Here is a 20,248-nt window from a genome sequence, read left to right on the forward strand (position 1 = left end):
ATACAAAGGTACCTCAAGGCCACTGTAACCCGAGAGGAGAAGATCAGAATCATAATCCCTAGGAAAGCTTATTAAAATGCGAATTCCCTAGCTCATCAGAAATCCAGTGCGTCAGAGTGTCGGGGTGGGGCCCAGAAATCTGAATTTTTAACAAGCTCTCCCAAGAAATTCTTCCTACACAGAGAGGTTTGAGAATCACTGACCCAATAATAAAAGATTTAAAGGACGTCCCCACCAGCTCCGGTTACTCTAGAGCTGATGGGAGAGAAGTCCTCGCTAGGATCAAGATCAGGGCACACCCCACCCAATCCCCTGGGATCTAGAAGCGCCTAGGACCGGAAATAGGATCGCTTCCAAAATAGCTTGAGGCCTGGTGGAAGCTAAGGAAATGCCCAGCCCTTCCCACGTCAGCATCCTTCTGGGCCCAGACGTCTGGCCGGGTGGCAAGGGAGCTGCTGGGAGATGTAGTTTGCAGCGCAGCTGCGCGCCTGCGCCCTGGGCAGCTGCACTCGGTGAGCCTGGGAGAGCCGTGGGCGCCGAGGCGGTGAGTCCCGGAGCGGCCAGAGGGCGTGGCCGTCCCTGGGGCGCGGGCGCGGGCGCGGGCGCGGGTAGCGGGGCTCTGGTCCCACTCCTGCTCCACGAACTGGCCGCATCCAGCCCTGAGCTGGCGGCGGGCGCGGGAAGGTACGAAGGGCGGCAGGCCCCTGTCCGGCCCAGGTCCCCGCCGCTGCTCCCTGCGATCCAGCCAGGCCTTCCCGGGGGTCGTCGGGACCTGGGAGCACCCCCTCGGGCGGACTGACATCTTCACCCAGGGGCGCGATGGGGCCGCGCCCGCACCCCTGGCATCCGATTTCACACCGTCTTTGAGAGCTTTCAGGTTTTCGTCCCCGTTTCTCTCCCCGAGTGCCCTCTTTTCACACAGCTCCTTATCCATGGGCCCTGGGAGCGCGGCTTCATTCAGGAGGGATTGGGGAGAAGCCACCAGCCCGGGGTGGAGTGGAGTTTTCATCTGGAAGGGCCCACGGAGGGAAACCCGGAGGATCAGGTCGACTCCCCGGGAGACGTGGTGGAAGGTTGGGGTCAGTCGGCGGAGGGCTGCCCAGCTGTGAGGCAGGAGTGGGTAACGGAGGGTGACAGGCAAAAGCCACACGGTTCCTGGCTGCCCTCCAGCGACGGTCAGGTGCCTGGCAAGGGAAAGAGAAGCTGCCTAGGAATGAGTCCCCAGGAGCATTTCTTGAGCACTTGCTCTGTCCCAGGCACACTGCTGTCCGCTCTCCAGACGATGGGCTGCGCCACAGGAAATTTTGTGAAATAGATGCTATGATTATTCTCATGTGACGGACAGAAGCCATGGGTGTCACGGTCACGCGCCTTGCAGGTTATCACCCCTCCATCCGTCTGCCCCTAAAGTCCCGGCTACCATCAAGAGAAAGGGTGGTAGGGGGACAGTGTCCATTTGGGATGACTCAATGGGAAGCGTCCTGAGTATTTTTTTCTTGATCCCCCCCAGGAAAGAGGACAGGAACATGAGCCGGGTGGACAAGTACAGGGAGAGAGGCCCCATAGCACGTAGGCAGGGCCTCGTCTGGAGACTTGTGGAGACATGTCTGTGACCGCCTCTGTGACCTCAGAGATTGTGCTAAGAATGCTTGGATGTTTGTAGACATGGGCATGGCAGGAATCTATGGAGTCTGGCCTTGTCACCACGTCCCTCTGGCATTTGCTCTGTGACCTGGGACAAGTGAGCCAGTCCTCCTAAGCCTCACCCCTCTGCGCCCTCCTCTGTATTCCGGGCATGATGCTAGTGCCCACCTCCTACCACGGGGCAAGGGCTCCATGATCTAGTAGACGAGGAGGCTTAGAGCAGCGCCTGCTCCCGGCCTGATGAACCTGAGAAGTGTCCTTCGTTACTGACGCAGACCACATTCCTGGTGGCCCGCCCTGCTGCCGCGGATTTTTCTCCTGAGAAAGCCCCTTGGGAGGCTACAGCAGGATGAGGGGCACGGTGATGTCGGCTGAACTGCGCACACCTCGAGGGGAGAACAAGGAGGGGTTGAGGATTTGCGCCTTTGCCAGGCGTGGCTCTGGCTGAGGGGCCGTGGGTGAAGGAGACTCAGGGTTCCCCGAGGCTGGATGGACGTCCAGGCTTATTCACCGGGGTTATGAGTGTTGCTCCTCGGCTTCTTCTGCGCCTGCCTGTATTCAGAAACACAGGCCATCCAGGCTTAGACTGGGCGTGGGGCTGCGGGCCTGCCCAGCATGCTGGGTCCTCCTTAGGGGCGAGGCTTCTCAGCCCTGCTGGGTGGGGGGGGGGGTAAGTTCTAGAGCAGAGCTGCCCACAGAACCCTCTGCCCTGCGGGCTGTCGAGCGCTGGAAACATGCGTAGGAGCGGAATTTTTATTTTAGCCAGGTCCACGTGGGTCTAGTGGCTACCATATTGGACAGCGCAGTGCTAGAGGGTCCCTGGATGGGCTTGGACATTTTCTGAATCTTTTGGTTTTTCCAGGAAGGGCGTCCATGGCTTTTGTCATATGCTCAAACCCACCACCAACTTGACAATCTGCAGCTTTAGGGCTTTGGTGAAAATTGAGCAATTAAGAGAGCTAAGTATGCCCTCTGGTAACCACTGCTGCCTCTCCTCTCTCCTTTTGCCCTGTCCTCAGCTGTAGGTGGCTCCCTGCCCCACAATTACACAAAGAAACCAGTTGCAATCTGAGACTTCAGGCTCGGGATAAGGTGTACACTGCTGGAAGGGGCGATGGCGGTGGCCCTGGGGTGTGCCATCCAGGCCTCCTTGAATCAGGGCTCGGTGTTTCAAGAGTATGATACTGACTGTGAAGTCTTCCGCCAGCGCTTCCGGCAGTTCCAGTACAAAGAAGCAGCCGGGCCCCACGAAGCTTTCAACAAACTCTGGGAGCTCTGCTGTCAGTGGCTGAAGCCAAAGATGCGTTCGAAGGAGCAAATCCTGGAGCTGCTAGTGTTGGAGCAATTCCTAACCATTCTGCCCACGGAGATAGAGACCTGGGTGAGGGAGCACTGCCCAGAGAATAGAGAAAGAGTTGTGTCCCTCATAGAAGACTTACAGAGAGAACTTGAGATACCAGAGCAGCAGGTGAGAAACGAGTTTTGGATCTTGGTAATTAAACCAAAAGAATGAGCAGGGACATCTTGTACTAGATGAGCCATGTTGTCCTTGTGCCGCAAGATTTCCCCACAGTGATTTCCATTTTTTCCTTCTGATGGAGTCAGCATATGTTTCAGTGATTCTCAACTATTAAACCCAACTCCTCTTCTATAACAAATATGTGGTTATGTCCCCTTGACTATCCTAAAATGAAATTTATAGGTAATGTAATCTACCTACATACATAAAATCAAAAACATCAATAGAATAAGTGCTCTTTGGGCCAAATGCAGCCCAAGACCTGTTTTTATATAGCCTATGAGCTAATAATGGTTACTTCCTTTGTAAAGTGTTGTTAAAAAAAAAAAAAAAGAATAGGCAACAGACCAACATGACCCACAAAGCCTAGAATATTTACTATCTGGCTCTTTAGAAAAAAAGTTTGCCAACCCTGAGTCAAGTAGAGTCTAGAAGGAATATAAGGAGAAGGCAGGTGGTTTATTATAAACTAGTAAGCATTTCAGCGTGCACGTGTTTGGGCTGGACCGCAGCAGCGAACCTCACGAGCTGTCAGATGCTCCCTCTATGCGCACGCGCGCTGTGAGGCCCACGGCCCGAAGTTCACACGGTCGCAGCTCCAAACTCTGAGCAGTGTGGCTGCTGGTCATGGGATTTTCCCAAGTGGCAAACAAGTCTCGGTAAATCTGGACAGTAGGTAGGATAGTGTCTCTTTGATTTCCAAAGTAGTGCTTTCCTAGAAAATTCAAGTCATGCTAAATTATGCAAAATTATTTTGTTTTTATATGACGGCCAGGGTGAAGTTCTTGACAGGTTCTTTTACCCACGTGACTGTTTGAGGGGGACATTCCAAAATTGGTAGGGACCTGGAACAACTCTGCGCTGTGAAATACGTAGACTCCCATGTCTGCCCGCTAGACTCTGATAGCCACCGGCTGCCATTGTAGCCACAGCACCCCACGGGGACAGTGGCTCTGTCCTCTGTTCAGAAGCACCGAGTGAATCCTGTTTGGGGCTGGGCCCAGGGCAGATCTTTGGGAGAAGGGAGGTTGGGCATTAGGCGCTCTGCCGTCTCGTGTGCTGGTGGGGCTCTGCCGTTAGCCTGTCTGAACAGGACTCTTCCAAAGGTCCCTGCCCCCTCGGATGGAAAGAATTTGTGGTTTCCCTTCCTTTCTCTGTCTTCTTGTTTGGCTTATGATATAAGATTTCCTCTCCGTATGGTCTAGTCTTGCACTGCCCAGCACAGTAGCCACCAGCCAAGTGTGGCTCATGAGCGATGAAATGTGGCCCATCCAAATTGGATATGCTGTAAGTATAAAACGCACGCCATGTTCAGCAGGCTTCATATGAAAAGTAAAGTGTGTGAAATATGTCATTAATGATTGTTTAAATCGATTACATTCTGAAATTATGATATATTAGATATGTTGGGTTAAACAATGCATATTATGAAGATTGACTTCACTTGTTGCTTTTTTTTCTATATGACCACTGGAAAATTTACAATGACATGGGTAGCTCACATTATATTGCTGCTGGGCAGTGCTGTCTAGACTCCAGAGTGATCGGTTCTGGCATTTCCCCAGATCGACAGGCAGGAAATGCTGTTGGAAGAACTGGCACCAGTGGGGATGGCACACATGCCACCAGACATCCACCTGGAGTCACCTCCCCTACAAGTCATGGGACCTGGCCCCGAGGCCCCAGTGGCAGAGACGTGGATGCCACAGGCAGGGCCACAGGAGCTGGGCTTCGGTGCTGCTGGGGCGTGCCAGCCCTTTCTGGACCCTGGTAAGGCAAGGGCTTTCTTTCCTCTCTCTGCTCTCTGTTTTGAGAGCTCAAGAGTTCTCCAAAGTTGGGGTTGGGTTAGAAACACTGATTCCCCCTTGGAAACGGATCAGTCTGACAGAGAGTAAGAGGAGGGACTGTCTCTCTAGGAATGGCTGGAACAGGGCATGTTAGAAAGAACGGGATTAAAAACCCCGCCTACTCTAATCACCCTGTTCAAGAAGCCTATTTTTCTCTTTTCAATTTTTTTATTGTGGTAAAATACGCATAACCTAAGATTTGCCATCTTAACCGTTTTTACATGTACAGTTCAGTGGTATTTAATACATTCATAATGTTGTGAAAACACCACCATCCAGCTCCATAGCTATTTTTATCTTGTAAAACTGAAACTCTATACTAATTTTAACAATAACTGCCCATTCCCACCTCCTCTGCCCAGCACCTGGCCACCACCATTAAACTTTGTCTCAATGAACACGACTGCTCTATGTACCTCATGTAAATGGAATCATACGGTCTTTGTCTTTGAGACTGACTTATTTCACTTAGTGTAATGTCTTCAACATGTTGTAGCATGTCAGAATTTCCGTCCTTTTAAAGGCTGGATAGTCTTCTTCCATTGTGTGTATATACCACCTTTTGCTCATCCATTTTCTGTAAATGTATACTTGGGTTGCTTTTACGTTTTAACTATTGTGAATAATGTTTCTTATGAACATGGGTGTACAGATGTCTTTTTGAGACCCTGCTTTTACTTCTTTTGGGTATACAACCAGAAGTGGAATTGCTGGATCATATAGTAATTGTTTTTAATTTTTTGAGGAACTGCCAGACTATTTTCCACAGCAGCTGTGCCATTTTACATTCCCACCAGCAGTGTACAAGCTTTCCAATTTCTCCATATCCTTGTCAACACTTGTAACTTTCTGTTTTTTTGATAGTAGTCATCCTAATGTCTGTGAAGTGGTATCTCATTGTACTTTTGATTTGCATTTCCCAAATGATTAGTGATGTTGAACATCTTTTCATCTGCTTATTGACCATTTGTGTATCTTGTTTGAAGAATGTCTGTTCAAGTCCTTTGCACATTTTTGAATCAGGTTGTTTTTTGTGGTTGTTGAATTTGAAAGTTCTCTATATATTCTGGATATTAACCCTTTATCAGATATATGATTTGCAAGTATTTTTCGCATTCAATAGGTTGAATTTTTACTCTGTTGATATTCTTTTTTTTTCCTGAGGAAGATTAGCCCTGAGCTAACATCTGTGTCAGTCTTCCTCCACTTTATATGTGGGTCGCCACCACAGCATGGCTGATGAGTGATGTTGGTCCACACCGGGGATCCAAACCCTCAAACCCAGGCTTCCAAAGCAGAGTGTGCTGAACTTAAATATGTCATGGGACTGGCCCCAATATTGTCTTTTGATGAACAGATTTTTAAAATTTTCATGAAGTACTCTGCATCTACCTTTTCTTTTGTTGCCTGTGCTTTTGGTGAATATCCAAGAAATCACTGCGAAATCCAATATCATGAAGTTTTGTCCTGTATTTTCTTCTAAGAGGTTTATAATTTTAGGTCTTACTTTTAGGTCTTTGATCCATTTTGAGTTAATTTTTGTATATGGTATCAGGTAAGGGTCCAACTTCCTTCTTTTGCACATGCATATTCAGTTTTTCCAGCACCGTTTGTTGAAAAGACTGTCTTTTATCCACTGAATGATTGTGGTACCTTTGTTAAAAATCATTTCACCATATATGTGAAGGTTTATTTCTGGGCTGTCTGTTCTATTCCGTTGGTCTGTATGCTGGTCTTTATGCTAGTACCAAGCAGTTTTGATTACTGTAACTTTGTAGTAAGTTTTGAAATCAGAAAGTGTGAGTCCTCTAGCTATGTTCTTCCTTTTCAAGACTGTTTTGTCTATTCAGGGTTCCTGGAGATTCTATGTGAATTTTAGGATGGGTTTTTCTATTTCTGTGAAAAATGTCATTGGAATTTTGATAGACTTTGCATTGAATCTGTAGATCACTTTGGGTAGTATTAACATCCTAATAATATTAAGTCTTCCAATCCATGAACATGGGATGTGTTTCCATTTATGTCTTCTTTAATTTCTTTTACCAATGTTTTGTAAATTTTATTGTACAAGTCTTTCACCTACTTGTTTAATTCCTAAGTATTTTATTCTTTTTGGTGCTACTGTAAATGGAATTGTTTTCACAATTTCCAGAATTATTCATTGTCCATTGTTAGTGTATAGAAATGGAACTGGTTTCTGTTTATTCTGTATCCTGGTACTTTGCTGAATTCATTTATTAATTCTAATGGTTTTTTAAGGGAATCTTTAGGGTTTTCTACATATTAAGTTGGATAATCTGCCAATAGAGGTCATTTTACTTCTTCCTTTCCATTGAATACCTTTTACTTCTTTTTCTTGCCTAATTGCTCTGGCTAGAACTTCCAGGACTGTGTTGAGTACAAACGGCCAAAGCAGGCATCCTTGCCTTCCTGATCTTATAGGAAAAGCTTTCAGTCTTTCACCATTGAGTATGATGTTCCTGTGGGTTTTTCATATGTGGTTTTCATTTTGTGGAGGTAATTTCCTTCTATTCCTATTTTGTTGAGTGTTTTTATCATGAAAGGATGTTGAATTTTGTCAAATGCTTTTTCTGCATCAATTGAGGTGATCATGTCAGGTTTTTTCTTTCATTCTGTTAATGTGGTATATTACATTGCTTGATTTTCATATGTTGAAACATCCTTGCATTCCAGGAACACATACTACTTGATGATGGTGTATAATCCTTTTAATGTGCTGCTGAATTCGGTTTGCTAGTATTTTGTTGAGGATTTTTGCATGTTCTTTTCTTATAGTCTTTTTCTGGTTTTAGTATCAGGGTAATGCTGGTCTCAGAGAATGAATTAGGCAGTGTTTCTTCCTCTTTGATTTTTTGTAAAGGTTTGAGAAGGATTGATATTAGTTCTTCTCTAAATGTTTAGTAGAATCCACCAATGAAGCTAATAGGTCCAGGGCTTTTCTTTGTCAGGAGATTTTTTATTACTGATTTGATCTCCTACTAGTTATAGGTCTATTCAGATTTTTGTATTTCTTCATGATTTAATCTTCATAGGTTTTGTATTTCTGTAATTTATCCATTTCATTTAGGTTGTCCAATTTGTTGGTGTTCAATTGTTCATAGTACTCTCTTATAATGCATTTTATATGTAGAGTCATTGGTAATATCTCCATTTTAATTTTGATTTTAGTAATCTGAGCCTTCTCTTTTTTTCTTAGTCCACCTAGCTAAAGATTCATCAACATTGTTGATCTTTTCAAAGAACCAGCTTTTGGTTTCATTGATTTTCTGTTTTTCTAGTCTCTGTTTTGTTTATCTCTTCCTAATCTTTATTGTTTCCTTCCTTTTGCTAACTTTGGGTTTAGTTTTCTTCTTTTCCTACTTGTTCCTTAAGTTGTAAAGTTATGTTGTTGTTTTGGGATCTTTCTTGTTTATTAATGTGAGTATTTATAGCTATAAATTTCCTTCTTAGCACTACATTCACTGTGTCCCATAAGTTTTGGTGTGTTTTGTTTTCATTTTCATTCATCTCTAAGTATTTCTAATTTTTCTTGTGATTTCTTTGATCCATTGGTTGTTTATAAATGTAATATTTAATTTTCACAAATTTGTCAATTTTCCAGTTTTCCTTCTGTTACTGATTTCTAACTTCAGCCCATTATGGTCAGAGTAGATACTTTGTATGATATCTATCTTTTTAAGTCTATTGAGACTAATTTGTGGCCTAACATATTGTCTATAGCCTGGAAAATGTCCCATGTGCACTTGAGAAGAATGCTGTTGTTGTTGGGTTGAGTCTTCTGTAAATGTCCATTAGATCTAGTTGGCTTATTGAGTTGTTTAGGTCCTCTATTTCCTTACTTATCTTCTAACTAGTTGTTCTGCCAGTTATTGAAAATGGAGTATTGAAGTCTCCGAGTATTATTGTAGAACTACCTATTTCTCCCATCATTCCTGTCAGTTTTTCCTTCATATATTTTGATGGTCTGTTATTAGGAGTGAAAATGTTTATAACTGTTACATCTCTTGTTGTATTGGACCTTTTTTTTAAGATTTTTTTTCCCTTTTTCTCCCCAAGGTCCCCTAGTACACAGTTGTATATTTTAGTTGTGGGTCCTTCTAGTTGTGGCATGTGGGACGCCCCCGAGCATGGCTCAATGAGTGGTGCCATATACACGCCCAGGATTCGAACCAGCGAAACACCGGGCCACCTGCAGTGGAGCATGCAAACTTAACCACTCGGCTGTGGGGCTGGACCTTTTATTAATATATAATGTCCTTCTTTGTCTCTTGTAACTTTTTTTTGATTTAAAGTCTGTTTTGTCTGATATTAGTATAGCCACCTCTGTTCTCTTTTGGTTACTCTTTGCATGGAATATCTTTTTCCACCCTTTCATTTTCAATCTGTTTGTGTCTTTGGATATAAAGTGAGTCTCTTGTAAACAGCATGTAGTTGGATCATATGTTTTTATCCATTCTGTCAAGCTCTGTCTTCTGATTGGAGTTTAACCTATTTACATTTAAAGTAATTACTGATAGGGAGAAACTTACTTCTGTCATTTTTGCTGTTTTCTACGTGCCTTATAGCTTTTTTTGTCCCTCATTTTGTGCATTACTGTCTTCTTTTGTGTCCAGTTGATTTTTTATAGTGAAATGCTTAAGTCCCTTCTCATTTCCCTTTGAATGTATTTTCTTTGTGGTTACCATGGGGATTACATTTGACAGCCTGAATTTATAACGCTAATTTGAATTTTATAACATCTTAACTACAATAACATCCTAAAGCTCCTCTCCTTTACAGCTCCATCCCCACTTCTTCTGTTGTTGATATCACGGAATTACATCTTTATACATTATGTGCCCCCAAACATAAACTAATAATTATTTTAAATGCATTAGTCTCTTAAATTATGTGGAAAAGAAAATGTGGAGTTACAAACAAGTTACAATAATACTAGCTTTTAGACTAATAATTATGTTTTTAAAAATGTATTAGTCACTTAAATCATATAGAAGACAAAAAGAGGAATTAGAAACCATTGTTACAGTAACAGTAGCTTTTATAATTGCCCACCTATTTACCTTCATTGAGATCTTTATTTCTTCATAGGGCTTCAAGTTACTGTCTAGTGTTGTTTTTATTTCATCCTGCAGGATTCCCTTGAGTATTTCTTGCAGGGCAGGTGTAATGGTAATGAACACCCTCAAGCTTTTGTTTATCTGGGAATGTCTTAATTTCTCCTTCACTTTGAAGGACAATTTTGCTGGATATAGGATTCTTGGTTGACAGTTTATTTCTTTTAGCACTTTGAATATATCAGCTCACTGCCTTCTGGCCTCTATGGTTTCTGATGAGAAATCTGCTGACTTTCTTATTAAAATTCCCTAGTACATGATGTGTTTCTTCTCTCTACTGTTTTCAAGATCCTCTCTCTGTCTTTGGCTTTTTCAGGTTTGATTATAATGTGTCCTGGTGTGATCTCTTTGAGTTCATCTTACTTGGAGTTTGTCAAACTTTGTGGATGATTGTATTCATCTCTTTCATCAAATTTGGGAAGTTGTCAGCCATTATTTCTTCATATATTCTCTCTGCCCCTTTCTCTCTCTTCTGCATCTGGGATTCTTACAATGTATATGTTGGTCGTTTTGATGCTGTCCCATAGGTCCCTTCGGCTCTGTTCACTTTTCTTCGATCTTTTCTTATTTCTCTTCCTCAGACTCAATCATTTACATTGTCCTATCTTCAGATTTGCTGATTATTTCTCCTGCCTGCTCAAATCAGCTTTGAATCCCTATACTGAATTTTACATCTCGATTATTGTACTTTTCAGCTCCAGAATTTATTATTGGTTTCTTTTTAGGTTTTCCATATCTTTACTGATATTTTCATTTATTCATACATCATTTTCTTTACTTTCCCATATCTTCCTTTAGTTCTTTGAGCATCTTTAAAATAGTTTCTTTTAAGTCTTTACCTAATAGATTTTCCATCAGTTCTTTTTCAGAGAGTTTCTGTTGATTTTTTTTTCCTTTGAATGGGCTATACTTTCTTGTTTCTTTGTGTGACTTGTGGGGTTTTTGATGAAAATTGGACATTTGACTATAATAATGTGGTAACTCTGGGAATCAGATTCTCTCCCTCCCCCAAGGTTTGCTGCTTTTTTGTTATCGTTTGTATTTATTATTTAGTTTTTTGATTGTTGTAGGCTATGTCTGTGCCAAAGATGAGACCAAGGTATAAAATTAAGGTCTTCTCTGGTCTTTTCTGAGCCTGCACCTTTCCCTAGGCATGCATGGTCATTTTCTGTTTGCCCATATATTGAGCTGCTTTTGAATGTCCTAGTCTTCAATGTCTGGTCCAAAAAGCAGAAAAAGAGAAAAATTAAAGAGGAGAAAAGGTTGCTGACACTTTAAATCTCCTGGAAGTCACTTCAGTAGGAGGGGAAAGGGCTTGCAGCAATGGGGGGAGGTATAACAACAATAGGCACCACCTCTTTGTCTGCAGCTCTATGATAAAAAGCAGCAATCAGTGATCAGAGCCCAGATCCCTGATACTTAGCGTATTGGGTCCTTTTTGCCCACACTGGCTCCCACAAGCTGTGCGCAAGTGGCTCCAGGAACACGTGCAGAGCTGCCTGCCACAGGGCTGGGGTTGTGGGATAGGTAGGTGCTGCTGTGCTTAGAGCTGAAATTGACCAAAAATAAGCACAATTTACCATCCAAGCCTTCCACTGGAAGTTTCAAGGCCTCAATAGACTCTAGATTTCCAAAACAATTACATCAGACAGATTCTGCCAATGTAATTATTGTCTAGGTGGGAAGAGAGGTACTTCCTGCTCTGCCATCTTTCCGGAATCCTCTCTACCTCAAGAGGCCTTTGATCCAGAATGTTATACAGGGAAACTGTGGGAGTTTGGATGCTCTGGATGTGGATTCATTTCCCCTGCAAATTTTAATCAATGGGGTCTGTGATCCGGTGGGTCCCAAGGGCCTCAGTTGTTTTTATAGCATAAGAGCTACATTCAAACTTGATAGTTTATTAGTATCCTCACTTCAGTTCCTTTCAGAGGATTTAATTCCCACAGTATAAGGGAGATACCTATCTCATTTCATCCAAACTTGGAACAGTGTTTCTCCAGGTGTAGTCAGCAGACTGCGCAAGTCAGGATCACCTGGGTTGCATTGTTAACAAGCTCTCCAGGTAAGTGCTGTACATACTAAACTTTGAGAACCGCTGCTCCAGACACTACAGGGGTTACTACTAGAAGGAGAAAGTCCAGGTGGAGAAAGGCAGCTGGACTGCGTAGTTGTTGTGTTCCTCTGTTTCGCTTCCTTTGGGGATGTTCTTATGTTGCCAGCAGTGATCCCTGCCTCTACCCAACACCCTCCCACCACTGCCTCCCATCCCCGCCCATTAAAGCTTTGGCCCGAGGGTGGCCAGAAACCTCTCTCCTAACTCTCTCAGGCATAGCTTCAACATGTCCACACATTCAAGACACTGTGAAATACTGAGAAAATGAAAGAGACATAAAAAATGAACATATTGAGAACAGTCCCCGTTACAAACTGTAGATGCCTGGTTGATCTGTAACTAGCTCAGTGCCAGGGCTTAGGAACCAAGTCCCTCTCCACATCTTAGCATTCATTCATTCAACCAATAAACATGAGCACCTATTAAGAGCCAGGCACTGCGCCAGACCCTGGGGATTGGGCAGGACGCAAGGCAGCAGATGAGTCCCAGGCTTCCTGGACCTTCAACTCCTGTGGACCGTTCAATCTGTAAATGGGACTGTAGGTCCTCCAGACGAGATGTAAGTAGGACTGTAAAACAACGTGTTGGAGGGAGTAGGATGCTATGGGAGCCCCTAGGAGGGCCACCTAACCAGCTTTTGGCAGAGAGGGAGGACGTCCTGAGAGGGGAAGGGGGATCTGCACTGGAACCGCTAGGATGAATTGGAGTAAGCCTGCTGAGTGCTGGGAGTGGGCAGGGGAGAGGGCTCTGGGCGGAATGGACAGCCTGCGCAAGGCTGAGTGGGCTAGAGAGCTCTGCAAATATGAAGAGCTCCTGCTGCAGTGGGAGGGGCGCAGAGGAGGAGCGGAGGAGCCAGAGTGGTGTCAAAGAGCCTGGAGAGAGAAGCAGGGGCCAGGTCCTGAAGAACGTTGTCAGCCTTGCTGAGCACTTATGCTTTCTTATCAGGGTCCACGGGAGGTCCCTGAGTAGGGGAGGGATGGACACCGAGTTGCATTGTGTAGGTCACTCAGGCTACTGTAACAATGGGAAGACTGGAAGCAGGCATCCTTAGTCATCCACCTTACAGAGGAGAATATTCTGGACTAGGATTGTATCACTGATGATGGAGAGAAAAGGACTGATTCAAAAGATATGTAGGAAGTAGAAATTATGGAACTTGGTGAATGATTGGGTGTTGGGTGAAGAAGAAGAAGGGGTTAAAGACGGCGTCCAGGTTTCTGTTCTGGGGAGATGGTAATATTATTTACTGACATAGACAACATAAGAAGAGACTCAGATTTGGTGGGTCAAAGTGAGTTTAGATTTGATCATGTGGACTTTGAGGTGTTATAGGTCTCCAGAATGTTTTTAAATAAAGATGACAAAGAGGAAGAACCCACAAGTACATATGCATGCATATTATGATCAAAGCAGAATGGTATAATGTCATTTATGTTCCAGTCTTTACATTACCTATAGTTTATAGTCTGTTAAAAAGTTCTAAAACATCTGTATTTTTGTGTGTATGCCTGCAACAAGTGGTAGGATTTGGATAGTAACATTTAATTATAAGTGTTTCTGCATATGCATTCCCACACTCCATGTTCATTTGCTCCTCTTGGCAACAGTGCCGGGTACAAAGATCACATATGATGCTGAGCAGCACTATTGCTGTTGCTTATAGTACAGTAGAGCAAGGTCCAGTGTATTCAACAGTGGTGAGATAGAATGAGTTAAACAAGTAAGATATACCAATTTGGAGGAGAGGAATTTGCCCCTTTCTCATCACTGTTTAAAGTCATATAATGTGCTTTCCGAAATGGTACAAGACGGGGAGCAGCCCAGTGGCATAGCAGTTAAGTTCACATCCTCTGCTTCAGTGACCCAGGATGCGCTGGTTCGGATCCCGGGCACAGACCTACACACCACTCATCAAGCCATGCCGTGGCAGGCATCCCACATATAAAATAGTGGAAGATGGGCACAGATGTTAGCTCAGGGCCTATCGTCCTCAAGAAATAAAATGATCCAAGACTTATTGTTCCATAATTTAAGGTTACTTACACTTTTACTGCTTTTTTTTAAAAAAATGAAAACATCTTTAAAGTATTGCATGAAGCACATCTTATTGAAGGCTGAGTGGAAAGCACAGGATGCTAGCAGAGCAGAAGAAATTTAAAAGTAATGGAAGAAGTCAATTGATTTTATATTAAAGTTTGAAATACATTCCCTGTCGGTGAAAAGTTAAGTTGTTGAGTACATTTGAAATTAAATATATATATATATATATTTGTACACACACATATTCATCTAATGATCTTCATTTGATATAAGTGAATAAACACACACAGAGTAAAATAAAAAAGAACTTAAGTGGAAAATGCAAAGTGATCTAAGAAACACATAAACTTAAAAAAAATCCCTCCTTTGAATTTAAGCCAGACACACCAGACGTTAGAGGTAGCCAAAGGTATTAGAATGTCTGCAATCAGAAAGAATAGATGTGCTTGTCCTAAAAATATAAAATATATAATTCTTATCCTTGAAAATGTGGACTTCAATATTAGTACACCAAATTTGGAACACATTTTCATTTGTCAAAGCTTTTGGGTTTTTTATTTAAATTGATGAGGTTTCACTAGGAAATTGTATGCAAAATATCAAAGATCACATCCTTTTGGTGATAAGGAATATGAGAAATGAAAATTTAAAGTAAAATATGGGGCAAACAAATGGTGTCTGCAAAGCATCAGAAGATTCTTGTTATTTAAATCTCTTCAGATTATCCTATTATACCAAATAATATATCATTAGCTAATATCCAACCCCAACCATAGTCATGATATTTCTTGGGGCAGTGGAACCTTTATGACACAGTCTTTGATAATGGGGCTTGATGAAGTCATTCCCTGAGCATGGGATGGGGGAACATTCATCAATGAAGCACCTTCTTTGTTCCCTTAAATTGCTTTTTCCCTCTTTGTATTGGATAGCTATTGCTGCATAATAAATTACCCCCAAAACTTAGCAGCTTAAAGGAAAAAGCACTTATCCTTTCACAGTTTCTGAGAGTCAGGAATTTGAGAGTGGTTTACTGGGTGTTTCTGGCTCAGAGTCTCTCATACAGTTGTTGTCAAGATGTCAGCAGGGGCGGGCAGGAGGCCTCACATCCTTGCTAAGCGATCTTCTCCATAGGCTACCTGAGTGTCCACCCAACAAGGCAGCGGGTTTTCCCCAGAGCAAATGAATCAAGAGAAAGCAAGGGGGATGCCACAATGTTTTTGATTAGCCACACACCATCACTGCTACCATATTCTATTCATTAGAAGAGAGTCACTAAGTCCAACCCATACTCAAGGAGAAGAAAATGGAACTCCACCTCTTGAAGGGAAGAATATCAAAGAGTTTGGGGGCGTATTTTAAAACAACTGTGCACCCATGCTTCCCTGTCCCTACTAGCCTTTTACTTTTTACTTCAGTTTTTTAGGTCAGAAACTAATTTTTTTCTTTTTCTTGAGTAAATTTCTTCAGTTAACTAGTTCAAATGGAATATATCCATGATGAGTCTTTTAACCATAACGTATCCTGGACGATACGTTAACATCACTGGGAAACTAATGTTCTAGACTGTAATCAAAGAGGCAGAAGACATGATTGAACTTAAAGGTAACAGGCTTTGGCTTCTATCTGTTTTGTCGTTAGTGCCATCAAGGTGATTCCGACTCCCAGCGACCCGGTGGACACCAGAGCAGAACCCTGCCCAGTCTTTTTGCTCCATCCCTTCACCTTCCGGTGCTCTATTAGACAGTGTTCTACTGCCATTCATAGAGTTTTCATGGCAGATTTTTTCAGAAATGGGTAGACAGGTCCTTCTTCCTAGTCTGTCTTAGTCGAAGCTCCGCTCAAACCATGGATGACCCTGCTGGTATTTGAAATACTGGTGGCATAGCTTTCAGTATCACTGCAACGCACAACCACTACAGTCTGACAACTGACAGATGGGTGGTGTGGTTCCCTGACCAGGAATCAACCCGGGCTGCGGCAATGAGAGCAGCGAATCTTAACCGCTAGACCACCAGGGCTGGCTTTCTATCTGTAGGACCCTCCTTTTTATACTGACTGACAGCAATTGATATTTGTTCTATTGCTGTAAAACCACTCATCCAATGGTAATAGTAGCTCCACAGACTAGTTTCCATTGAGGGTAAAGAGAAGAGCCCCCTAACTGAAGTAGGCATTAGGGCCTGCTTTCTGACTGCCATTCAGCGTTGACCCAAAAGCCCTGGAGCCAAGCTATAAAATGTACAGAGTATTCTTATATAAATACAGGTGTCAATAGGATAAATTGCTAGAAGTGGGATCAGTTGGTTAATGGGCATTTAAAACTTTAATAGATATTATCAAATTGTCCTCCAAAATTATTGTACCAATTTATCCTCCCATCACAGCATATGAGAGTGCCAAAGTCTCCTCACCTTCACTTAGACTGTGTCATCAAACTCTTTGATCTTTGCTGTAAAGAGTCATAACTGTTCTCCCCATATTGACAGACAGAAAAAGGGCTGAGACCTGTGAAGACCTTTTTCATAAGCATCAAGTTCATTCAGCATTCATGATGCTGTTTTCTAGAATGTATAAGAGTAGAGATGGGAAGTGAGGTCAGGAGGTGGGAGATGGGGCAAAGGGGAATGGTTAGAGGCCTTAGCTGACATGGGCTGTGAGCATAGGTTGGGGAATGCCAACTGGTCATAGTGTCAGGAGCAGGGCTTTGAGTGTCCAGGAACAGAGGCCAAGTGCACTGAGGCACAAGGATCTCAGTGTTACACAGGACGACAGGGTGGGTGGGAGTGGTAGATAGTCAGGAAGTGCGTGACATTAACATCCAGGAGGAAGCTCAAGTTTGAGCACATGTTTTCTGCATTCAGGGTGTGGGGGAGTATCCTGATGCACCGGATTTTGGGCCAAACATTTTGAAAGCTGGCACCAGGAGTATGATGTTAGGGATGAAGAACCAAAGTGAAAGTTCTCAGGCCTCTTTATTTGGTGCTGTGCAGAAAGTAGCAGTTAGACTTGAGGGCCAAACCTTATGGGAAACCCATGAGACGCAGCTGCATGGTAGCAGTGCTAGGAGTCTTACCAGGGGTCTTAGTTCTCGTGGGTACTAGATTTTGCTTCCAGGACTGGTTGTAGTCCTTGGCAAGGTCTAATAGCTTCACTTTCACCCAAGGGGCCATTGTCTGGGCCAGATTTTCAAACTTATGTTTGATGAAATCTACAGCCTGAAGGGTTTCAAGTTCATGCTTGCAGGGTGACATGGCTGTAGGAACAGTTCCTGTCATTCCCCAAACTGTTTTTCCTGGCTTTTATGTTAAGACACCCTGGGCTTCCAGGCTTCTCCCGCCCTAAGCCTTTGCTGCTTGTTGCTCTCTCCTCAGTCTCAGTTTCTTCCCACCTTTACCTGATGGCAGCTTCTTGGATCCATGACCTCCAGTTTGGTTTTACCTGTACCACATCATTCAGTCATCCTACTCTTAGTTTTGACAACTAAGCATGAACAAAATAGTGAATTTAAAAATCATTTCATTGGAAATGCATTTTATTTTTCTTGATCTGAAATCTATTGCTTTTTCCCTATGAAAATATAAAATGTTTTATGCCGCTTCTTAGGGTTTGATATAACGTACTGAAATTTAAATTTTCCTTCAGATTAATATTAGTCAAACTAACTTGCTAATATTATTTAATGATGTTACCACGTAAACGTTTTCTTACATTTAGATCTTTTAAAACAGCATTATTGAGATATAATTCACATACCATACATAGCAGTCATTTAAAGTATATAATTCATTGTTTTTTGGTATATTCCTAGATATGTACAACTATCACTCCAGTCAATTTTAGAACATTTTCATCACCTCAGTAAGAAACTGTGTACCCTTTGGCTACAACCTCCTTCCCTCCCATCTCTCCCAGGCCTGAGCAACCATTGATCTACTTTCTGTCTATAGATTTGCCTATTCTAGGCATTTCATATAAATGGAATCATGCAATATGTGGAATTTTGTGACTGACTTCTTTCACTTAGCATAATGTTTTCAAGGTTCAACTATATTGTAGCATGCATCAGCATGAATAATACTCATTCATTCATTCATTCATTCAGTATAGCGTGAATAATATTCGATTCTAAGGATATACCACATTTTTGTTTATCCATTCATCACTTGATGAACATTCAGATTGTCTCCACCTTTTGGCTATTACGAATGATGCTGCTGTGAAAATTTGGGTACAAGATTTTATATGGACGTATGTTTTCATTTCTCTTGGGTACATACCTAAGAGTGGAATTTCTGGGTTGTATGGTGACTTCTGAGGAATGGCCAGACTGTTTTCCAAGGTGGCTGCACCCTTTTCCATTCCCATCAGCCGTGTAGAGGAGGCTGATTTCTCCACATCTTTTGGCAACACGTTATTATTATATGACATTTTTATCCTAGCCATCCTAGTGGTGTGAGGTGGTATCTCTTTGACGTTTTGATTTGCATTTCTATGAAGACTAATGGTGTTGCACATCTTTTCACGTGCTTATTGGTTATTTGTATATCTTCATTTGAGGAATGTCTATTCAGATCCTTTGCCCATTTTTTAATTGGATTATTTGTCTTTTTATTATTAAGTTGTGTATGTTCTTTGTTTATTCGAGATAAAAGTCCCTTATTAGGTATATGATTTGCAAATATTTTCTACCATTCTGTGGTTCATCTTTTTGCTTTCTTAATAGTATCCTTTGTAACAGAAAAGCTTTTTTTTTTTAATTTTGACAAAGTCCAATTTAACTATTTTTTTTGTTGTTCCTTGTGCTTTTGATGTCTTGTTGAAGAAACCAGGGCCTAACATAAGGTCATGAAAATTTACCCCTAAGTTTTCTTCCAAGAGTTTTATAGCTTTAGATCTTACATTTAAGGCTTTCATACATTTTCAATTAATTTTCATATAAGGTGTAAGGTAGGGGTCCAAATTTTATATATACATATATCAAGTTGTCTTAGCGTGATTTGTTAGAAAGTTTATTCTTTCCACATCAAATGGTCTTGAAACCCTTGTCATAAATCAGTTGACCACAGGTATATGGTATATGGTTGTATATCCTAGTTGTAAGTCATTCCAGTTCCTCCATGTGAGCCACCACCAAAACATGGCAACTCACAGACAGGTGGTGTGGACTGGGAAGCAAACCTGGGCCACTGAAGCAGAGAGCACAGAACTTTAACCACTAGGCCATCAGGGCTGGCTCACTCTTAATTTTATTTTCAAGTTGTTCATTGAAAATATGTAGAATTACAATTGATCTTGTATCCTGTAACCTTACTGACCTCGTTTGTTAGTTTGAATTGTTTCTTAGTGGATTCCTTAGGATTTTCTCTATACAAGATCATGTCATCTGAGAAAAGAGATAGTTTTCCTTCTCATGTTCCAATCTAGATAACTTTTATTTCTTTTTCTTGCCTAATTGCCCTGGCTAGAACCTCCAGTACGATGCTGAATACAAGTGGCAAGACTGGACATCCTTGTCTTGTTCCTGATCTCATGGGAAATGTATTTAGCCTTTTGCCTGTATTTACAATGTTAGTTGTGGGTCTTCCATAGATTCCTTTTATCAGGATGAGGAGTTCCCTTCTATCCCTAGATTATTAGTGTTTTTATCAGGAAACTGTGTTGAATTTTGTCAAATGCTTTTTGTGTGTCTATTGGGATGATCATATGGTTTTACTTTTCATTCTATTGTGATGGTATTACCTTAACTTTTGAATATTAAACCTACCTGGTATTCCTGAGATAAATACCACTTGGTCCAGGTGTATAATTCATGTTATATGTTGCTGGATTTGGTTTGCTAGTATTTTTTTCAAGATTTTTGCATGCATTTTCATCACAGATATTGGTCTGTAGTTTTCTCGTTCTGTGTCTATCTGGTTTTGTTATCAGGGTAATAATTGCCTCA

General features: G+C 42.2%; 1 protein-coding gene across 5 annotated transcripts in view; it reads left to right on the forward strand.

The window, feature by feature from the left end:
• The first annotated feature begins 437 nt into the window (after nt 1-437).
• ZNF449 (zinc finger protein 449) overlaps nt 438-20,248 on the forward strand; it is a 29,958-nt gene continuing 10,147 nt past the window's right edge. The window contains exons 1-3 of one of the 5 annotated variants that reach the window (XM_070606175.1): nt 438-544; nt 2,664-3,112; nt 4,729-4,933. In XM_070606175.1, the coding sequence (XP_070462276.1) occupies nt 2,759-3,112; nt 4,729-4,933 (559 nt within the window). In that variant the 5' untranslated portion in view covers nt 438-544; nt 2,664-2,758. Of the gene's footprint in view, nt 3,113-4,728; nt 4,934-20,248 lie in introns of all 5 variants that reach the window. The other 4 variants (XM_070606178.1, XM_070606180.1, XM_070606179.1 and 1 more) reach the window with 4 other exon arrangements.

The sequence above is a fragment of the Equus przewalskii genome, chromosome X (genome assembly GCF_037783145.1).
Source record: "Equus przewalskii isolate Varuska chromosome X, EquPr2, whole genome shotgun sequence".
In the NCBI taxonomy this organism is placed as follows: domain Eukaryota; kingdom Metazoa; phylum Chordata; class Mammalia; order Perissodactyla; family Equidae; genus Equus; species Equus przewalskii.